Consider the following 9,018-nt stretch of genomic DNA (forward strand, 5'->3'; position numbering starts at 1 on the left):
ATAGATCTAACCGAAGATATTGGGTGGTGTGTATTAATATAATCTCCCTACCTTGTTCATTTTTAAGTAAACACAAAATTCTGGGTCATAATATAGACGAACTTGACATGGTCCCAAAAAGTGAAGAGGGAAGCGACATGCATCGTATAAATTTCCTGGGCCGCGTGTCCCATCATAAAAATCACAATTCCAAGACCCTGTGTGATAGTCTGACAAATATTTCCACATAAATTTAACATATTTAGCCTTGTCATCCGGGTTGTAGAGAGGATAAGGAAACGCTTTTCCCTTGGCAGCAACAGGTGGTAAAAATGTGAGTCCTAAAAGCCATGAATGTTTTTGACTTAAGAATGTACTGACTACAATTAGGCAAGTTTAAATAAATACTGTTTATAAAATAGTGACTCTCTACACATTTTAGGTGACTACGACAATTAACAGTAATTGATGGGATCAAGATATGTAAAGAAATTCGGGTGTAACGAATTTCAGAGAGGTAATATGATTAAATGCCAAGTCACGCACCTGGACTAAGCCGCAGTAAACTTTGTTTCCCTGTGAGAGAGGGCACATTCGCATCGATTGCAACGTTTGTAACAAAGAAAATTAAACAAGTCAAAAATCCGAAGAGGCACGTGTAAAAGATCACGTAAAAAATGAGTATTTTGCCTAGAAATAGAAATGTGTGAAACAACAGCTACCCCAGCTTGATAGCGTTCTACTCAAAAACGTTCCTTCCTCAGTATTAAGAATAAACAGACCAAGGTGACGCAATCGTTGAGCCGACGTTATCTTAATTTCCCTAAATGTCTTCATAACTAGGACCCGAGCATCCAAAAAGTGGGGCAGTAGAGGCCGTGTCTAGCTGTTAAGATTAGTTAATCTGAACAAATTGAGCCTAATAAAATCTATACAATACCATTGATGGTTTGTGTTAAATTTTTGTCAGCTACGTATAAAAACGAAATAGCAGTCCCTTGCACTACTATGTATTTATCTCTTAAGCGCTACTAAACCTCATGATTAAATTTTTGTAGTTCTACAATTAGTTTTTTCCCTTTTTGATTTTTTTGCAAAAATCACTTTTTGTTATTGTTTTAAAATTTGAGGTGCAAGCCCTCTTGACTTGGTAAAGCCATCTATTCCAAAAAATTCTTGCCTCTAAATTTTTACCTCTCCTCAGTGGTCACGACTAATTATTCTTTAAAGGGACCAACTAAGGGAAGGTGGTTTGGCCTACAGTAATAATTGCAGCGTGCTAAGGCTTCTTTAAGGACAAATATACATATATATAACACTCGGACTGTGGAGCGAGACTCCTCGGTCTCCGCTTCCCGATTCCTAGCGTTCCTAGACAAGCCCGGTTGGTTTACTTTGGACATCTTTATTAAAGACGACAAGATGTATAAGGAAAATACAATATTCAAGAAGGGGGGGAGGCGCAGTCACTAGGTAAGAGAGAGGGAGATCCCGTTCCCAGGTTCGAATTTTTTTTTTTGCTTGCCTCCTCCCTGAAAGGCACATTAAAACAACATAAGTATTACAGGACAGTTTATACATATATATTCGAAAAAAAATTATTTGTGCAACTGGCATTACGCAAAGGCCAGCCCACACGGCGAGATACAATGGCCAAGTCAAGAGGCTGTTCACCAAAAGTGAGAGTTAAACTATTATCGTATTACATTGACCCTCTCCTCTTTTGAGTGTCGTTCCCGGTGCTCCCCTCGGCTAACCTCCCGTGTCAGCCATCTCACCGTTGTCGGTGCTGTAAGGAAACACCCACGAGCCGGCCGTGCCAATCATCAACGTCATTGACTTCTCTTGGCAATTTAACTGGACCTGTAGTTCCATCCGGTTTTGGAAAAAGGTTCAAGGAATGAGGAACTGTGCTGGTCATTATGCGTGTCCATAGATAGACGTAGGATCGCTGGCCTCAAAGCAGATTTGTGTAAGGAAGGGCTGGGTTTAGCATGGGTCTATGGCAAAATATGTTCACGTCCGTGTATACTTGTTACGTTCCTCTCACTTTAGTGATGCACAGTCAAATCTATCCTGGCTTCATCCACCTAGTAGAGAAGTGAAGGAGGTATTGCGAGTCCACTTTGTCGACAGCTTTATACTGATACGGGAGGGTAAATCTGCAACGAAACTTCCAGATGGTTTACGGCTAGTGTCACTGCAGTTGTTAATAGCTTTCCTGCAGAACACGTAGCCGGGTTAGTTGCCGAAAACAGACGTTAATTTAAACCCTTCTGTTCAGAGTCATCACAGATTTTCCCATTTGTAGCAAATGTGCTTCTTTCGCCCGGCTAAGGTTTAACGCCTGCCAGCAGAATTTAGGATACATGTCTTTTAAGGTCGTGTTCGCCGTTCGTTGTCACCAATGCAGCGCCCTAAGACATCCCTGAAGACGAAAGAAGGTATGACACTCGAGAAGAATATATATATATATATATATATTCGCCATACCGAAGGTATTGGGGCTACTGGCATGGCTAGAAGGCCAGCCCACCCGACGTAATACAAAGGCCAGTTCAAAAGTGGCTCCTCGCCAACACCGAATGTTAAGCAACCATCGTGTTACAACAACACTTCAGCCTTCTCCTCTAATTTGATGAATCAATTTAGAAGGCACATTTATTAGATTTCCTTTTCCTATGAAGTTCTCTCTCATAAAATTGCTTTACAAATATGTTTGACAATTAAATAAAGGTGGTTTTGTACAGTAGCACAGATTTTACAATGACACAAGACCAAAAGTTTTACCTCACAAAGACATGAAAGAGATTCGCTACAATAAATAATTCTTCATACCTTGGAGTGGCCTGATAATACACTCCTTTCCTAAAGCTAGAATACATGTCTCTTCCTTAGCAAGGGGACCATTTAGAATAGGGAACTGTAATAAGTATTTCCTTAAAATCATTTAGGGTATCCGTTTAGCCATCAATGTTTTTAGCCTTTTGGAGTGGATAAATTGATATCGCCGATAGAGCTTCAAGCCATGAATTAGAAATCTCACACTCAGCCTTTGTAACTGTATTTGGCGAGGGTTTCCATCTCTAAATAAAGCACGAATATTGAGTTCTTTTAAAACATTTACGAAATTTTCTAGTGTCAGGCACCAATAGGGACGGCGAAGTCGGCTTCCACCAAAGGCATCTGGTTGAATCTCCAATGCCTTCTTATAACACTGTCACCTGGGGATGGATATACTCGCAAGAGACTGTTCGCATGCACATCGTCTTGGAGGGGTAAATTGGGTCGTGAGTCAATCCATTCCAATAACTGCAATCGTTTAGAACAGGTGTCAAACAGTCGCCTCAAAAGTTACTCCCTTAATGACGTGATTGGGTGGATCTCCCTTCAACAAATTGACACAAAATGAATTGGTACAAGCCGACAGTTCCGTTACTTGACTTGTTGAAAGCATCCAAGTGACGACAGGCAAAATATTTGTAAAGAAATCATTATTCATTATTCTTGCGAGTCGATAACTTATGGAATGCAGGCAACCCGATGGGTGTTGTGGTTGTCTCATTGTCTCATTGCATTCAATGTTGCTATATTTCGTCTGGCCGTGCTTTTAGCTCGCCGACATTGTAGTTCCCCCTAGGCTGTATTTCCATTCTGTAATATGGCTATTCTGGTTTACCAGTAGTCTCCTAGCTGTACACTGTGTTAGTAATGTCCAGTCATCCATTCTACTTTGTCTCATGACTCTACGACCCGTAGTGATGGGTGACGAGTATGTCATAGTACGCCTGGTAATAACCGTGACTCTGGTCACTCTCCAGTCCAGACATCATCAATCAAGCTGCCGCCCCGCACTTATAATAGGTGTTGCCATAAAACAGCGTTTGATGGTAATTAGACTGTGGTCATTGTCATACAACACGCTTATGCATACGCTTTGACTATGACCATGCGTTTAAACTTCAGTGACAATCCCCTCCGTGATAAGCCCATTCCTCTGCCTGTGTACATTACTTGGCAGATGAAAGGTGTGCCTAATTTTGAACGACTGATTGAATCATGACCAGTTGTGATGTGACATATGTAACGAATCCTTCGCAGTGACTGCCTCTTCTGCTGCTGGTGCATGCTCCGTGACCATGAATGCGTCAAGTGTGCTGACAAGTCTTCCCATGTCAAAGCTGATTTATAGGTTTTGGTTGAACACTAAGAGAAGTGTGGAGATACAGTCAAAGAATATCCAACAAGGTCAAAGGCGTTTCTGTCTCCTTGAAGTCTCTTTTTCTGCTCTATATCAAATTCATGGTGCATAAGTTGCCTTGAACGTAACTAGCACAATCCACCTTCTCTATTCGCTAACTTCAAGGGCGATTGTGACGTAGTTCTTCGTGGTAATGCCAGCATCAATGTTCTTTTGCCCATAGGAGACGGACCCGAGACAAATACCTGCTCTTAGTAGAGTTACTCGCCATCGTCAGACGTCCACATCCGGAGTGTTAGAAAGTACAATCATGGAAGTCGTCTAGTCAATGTTCTGCTATGTCAAACAAAAATACTGCTGTAAAGCCATTTAAGTAGCGGTCTTTCAATATTATTCTTCTCTTTTCCAGGGTTATCAAATTGGCAGCATTGCCAAAGTACCGACTCTCTTGATCGGATGTATTTACTCGGATCGCGCGATGGCATTAGAGTACATGGGCGATGGCCATGGTCGGGATGGTTTCACACGAATCTTGAATCGTTGGTAAACATGCATGGTCATCTGCATTCTCACACAGGCTAAAGGCTTTACAGCATATTTTGTTTTTAAATAGTGCTTAAATTTGACAACAATGTCCTTCTATATCATACTCAGGATTTGAGAGGGTACACCATGATCACGGTTTGAAATATAAATGAGGGTCACAAATAAATGCATTGATGTCAAAGGTTGTTTTCAGAGTTCTTCAGCCCTCCCGATCGTGGGCACCGTCTTAGTACCTTCTGTACATGTAAAGATAAGCTCTTCGTCGATTAATCCATCTTCTAATGTCGTCTAGGAGGAGCTGGAAGCATCAAGATTTATGAAAAAAAAGGTTCTTTTTGACTAACGCATTTCCAATAGTTGAAGGAAGAATTAACACTAAAAACATTTTTTTCACAAATCAAACTTGAATGGCTAATAATAAGCTTATTTATTTAAATTTCGTCTATTCCGTACTGTAATCTAGTCAGAAGTTTGATGTGCAGTCTCCTACTTACTATAATTAAGTAGCGCTGTTGTGCAAAGTAACTCAACAATAATTCTCCTTTGGCTTCACTAACAGAAAGTTTGTCCCCGTTCAGAGTGCTAAATAGCTGCTTTTTGTGTTCTGTGGCAATCACTAATTGCTTCTCTACTCTTATATTGGTATTCAGCGTCTGCGGAGTGGTCTGAGAGTGGCAGAGTTCTGCATCGGTCTAGAATTTCTGCTCTCTTCCTCCTTCCTCACCATAACCATCTTCTGCCACTTCCAGCATCGCTCTCATCCATTCCATGTATTGTCTGTGAAGGGCACTGCGTGGTGGTTGGTGTAGTTGTGGTGACTTTGCTCTTGTCTTCACCACCTCATCCTCTTCAACCCTCATTGGCTTCTCCTCCTGTGTTGGATTCCTTGTAAGATCCAATCGTGGCGTCCTATGAAAGTCAAGGTCAGCGGCCTTTCGCACCATTACTACGTGGTGGGCGTGACGACTGAGAAGATAACTCAGGGTTGAGAAGCAGGTGGGTTTGAAGCCCTGAGGAAGTGAAAGGATAAGATATCTTATAATAAGATCATTAATATGGCAAGCATATAGAATAAATTAGTAGTAAATGCAAGAAAACATGACGAATGGTTTTCTTTAAACCACTTAATATAAAATGATGGATTTTAATAACCGATTTTTGCTTTCCTTCTCTTAAAGCCTCAAGCAAGTCGCAATTGGACTTAGATCAAACTTTCCAGATGTTTTCGCTATTAAAATTCTAATGAGTAAAGTCGTTTAAATAAGATCACTTGCCTGCCCCTTACAGAATACAGTCTGACAAGTTCCCATTTCGGGAAAACTTTTGTTTATGGAGACAAAAAATAGGCTTTAGTCACCTCCCCTTCCTGCTTGTCTTTTCCAACTAACTCTTCCGTTTCCCATGGGATAATAGGGCTGTCTATCAACAAATAGGCAGGAGCCATTCCTGGTTTCGAATTATTACGAGAATGTAGAGGAAAGTCTAACTTATTTCACGGTTAAGACTTGCCGACTAACCTGCCTCTTCCAGTCACGCATGAAGGCACTTCTCCATCATGAAGCATTAGCATTGAGTTGTCCATCAAGGCGTTACTGACCGATTCACCTCCCGTTCAATCGACGGCTTACATGATTTCAGGAAGACGAAAATATTTCGAGGCATTACCAAACGTACGCTGACAGAATGTTATTTATATGCACTTCGTTTGTGCAAGTCGCTACAGAGAAAGATATCTATCCACAAAATTTTCTGGATATCAAATTAATTGGCAAAGTAAGAACTGTTGAAGAAAATACTGCTTCTAATAGGAGCACATCAATTAATAAAAATTCAAAAAACTCTCGTGATCCACTCGCAAGTCTTAAAAACAATTACGTGCCATTTCATTTGCATTTAGGCGTCATTGTTTAGAGAAAGTTTGCAGGACAAAATCATTTTCCACTTTCGTGTATTAAAGGTATCCACTTTGCATTTTCTACACATTTCTTCTTTGAACGTGCTTTTCCTGTAGGAATTTGATGGCAGCACACTGAGGAAAACAGAATTCTCATGTAAAGTAAGGCATGCACAGTGGTAGGGTTGGGCGCACAATTTTAATGCCCTCCTAGCTGATTGGTTAGCCAAGTTGGTGAGGGCCAATCAATGCAATGCTGGTACCCCGCTTTCGATTGGACTAATCGTTGATTGGTGGAAAGGCGTTGCACGAAGTAATCCACGACCTCACCACCACCTGACGTCTGGTTGACCGCCTCACTGTGGTATATTGCATTGAAATTGCCTTCCACCTCCACAACTCCATCGTCAAGACCTAATACCCAGAAATTAAGACCGTGAATCAACCATGCGTCGCAGGGCCACTTGTACGCATTTAACTAGAGTAAATTTGGAATAATTTGTCGGATTTGAAGAAGCCATCTGGAGGTTAATAGGCAATGTTTTTCTTTATAAGGAATGTCATAAAATAAAATTCAACAAATGCATTTGTATATATTAGTAATTCGGATCAAATTAATTACCGTAATTAAGGCAAATGACCTCGCCACATTTTGAACTGGTTGGACTCACCTGAGATTATGGTAATGCTTTACTTCAGTTTGCAAATAGCACTATAAGTAAACCCAACTCCTTTATTTTACCTAACACGATGTCCCACTTCATTCTAATGTACTTCTGAAGATACCTACTGGTGGCGATCCATACCTTTAGATCATGAATCGTGGATTACAACCAAAGTGGAATTGCCAGTCGTCAGTCCTATCTAGAGGCACTTTCTTACGTTGCAATGAAAGCTGTAAAGTCTGTCAGACTGAGAACTGAGGTCCATCAGAATTAACTCGAGTGCAATTTTCGCCTGTTTAGACGATACTTCTCCAGTTCAAGCAACCATGGCGAGACGGTTGTCTGGTCACTAGGAGGAAACACAACAATTTTAACGCGCAGAAAGAAGTCAATAGTGAAAACAGGTTTTGATATTTGAATACCGAGTAAACGATTTAAACAAATCTGGGACTGTGGATAGCTTTATCATCACCTTAACAATAACTAACGCTTTAAAGTTCACTTCCTTTGGAATTTACTTAATGTATAAGTATTCTACTAGATTGCACCAAACTCTTCCCACTTTACGCTTTTTAAAGCGGAATCGTTGAGCTTATTATACTCCGCCTTCACCTTCCATTTTTATCGGAGCCAAAGTTGATTTAAAACCTTGTGCATTCAGTTCATGTTGCATTTTATCAACACATTGCTTTTCCTGCTCAATATAGAATACTAGTCATTTTATTTTGGAATAACACGAGTCGCTTTTTTGACTTATAGGCTCTAAATGAATGTTGTTAAAGTGCTGGCGATGGCCTTTTAATTTATCTCCATTTGTGTGTGGGTTTATTGACCTCTCTCCAACGTCAAATGTCATGGCATCTCAATACCTGCTTAATGTGGGTTGATGCGCTCTTCCATATTTTTACACAGTCTCCTCTCTCAACCGTGCTAGCCATCGACAATATGGATAAAACACCTTAAAACGGGTTATGTTCTAGATAGTGGGAAGAGACAACGGACGGAAAAGTGTAAATGAGACAAAGAATAGTGGTTTGAATTCGAACATTTACTACATGAGGTGGACTCGATGTCGTTGGAGGACACGGGAGTCCAAAGTCATCCATGCTATAAGCATGTTGAAGGTCTAAAATAGTTGGACATCAAGACTCCTTCTGCCATTTCTTGCTGAGAAAGTGTCTTCTGGCAATTTCTTTACAAGAAGGATCAACCGCCTACGTATGTATTGCATGTATGTGCAAAAATTTGGCTAACTTTGAATACAGTGACGAGAATTTCATCTTTCATTTCAATTTGACCTCTCAGAGCGTGGGTGCACACGCAAAGGAGGAGGGGGATCCACACCTTTGATGAATCCGCCGCTTATATAAGGCCCATTATAGAAGCAAACTCAATTCTGCGATGTCAACTACTTCACGTAAATGTTCTATAAATTGCTACTCCTCTTTCATATTCACCACTGATTACATTTTCGTGAAGCTAGCTAAAGGCTATCAATTGCGTCTTCACTTATAGCACTCCCACCTTCTCCACTACTTTACTGATTCCAGATTCCACAACGGTTTAATAACCTTTCTTTTCACGTGACCTACTCTAGTCAAGTTACTTCACAACCAGGTTTTACAACTAGGCCTCTTTGAGTGACCAACTTAATGTCACCTATGTAGATTATTCCAGCGAAGAACTTAAAACCGCATACTGGGTTATTATCAGCGCAAATGGATCAGGCATAT

General features: G+C 40.6%; 2 protein-coding genes across 2 annotated transcripts in view; both read right to left on the reverse strand. All coding sequences in view use genetic code 11, as the record gives it.

Annotated features, from left to right (window-relative positions):
• The window catches only part of EGR_07550 (Sodium/potassium-transporting ATPase subunit beta), a gene marked incomplete at both ends in the record, with an annotated part of 2,045 nt that extends 1,229 nt beyond the window's left edge, over nt 1–816 (reverse strand). The window contains 3 exons of the mRNA XM_024496799.1: nt 52–320; nt 526–669; nt 702–816. Coding sequence (XP_024348804.1) covers nt 52–320; nt 526–669; nt 702–816 — 528 coding nt within the window. The remainder of the gene's footprint in view (nt 1–51; nt 321–525; nt 670–701) is intronic.
• A 4,602-nt stretch (nt 817–5,418) lies between these two features.
• Nucleotides 5,419–6,264, reverse strand: EGR_07551 (hypothetical protein; the record flags this gene model as incomplete). The annotated part of the gene is made up of 2 exons (XM_024496800.1): nt 5,419–5,736; nt 6,244–6,264. 2 exons carry the CDS (start codon nt 6,262–6,264, stop codon nt 5,419–5,421), a joined length of 339 nt encoding a protein of 112 aa, XP_024348805.1.
• Between the last annotated feature and the right edge of the window lie 2,754 nt (nt 6,265–9,018).

The sequence above is a fragment of the Echinococcus granulosus genome (assembly GCF_000524195.1).
Source record: "Echinococcus granulosus chromosome Unknown EG_S00080, whole genome shotgun sequence".
Classification (NCBI taxonomy): domain Eukaryota; kingdom Metazoa; phylum Platyhelminthes; class Cestoda; order Cyclophyllidea; family Taeniidae; genus Echinococcus; species Echinococcus granulosus.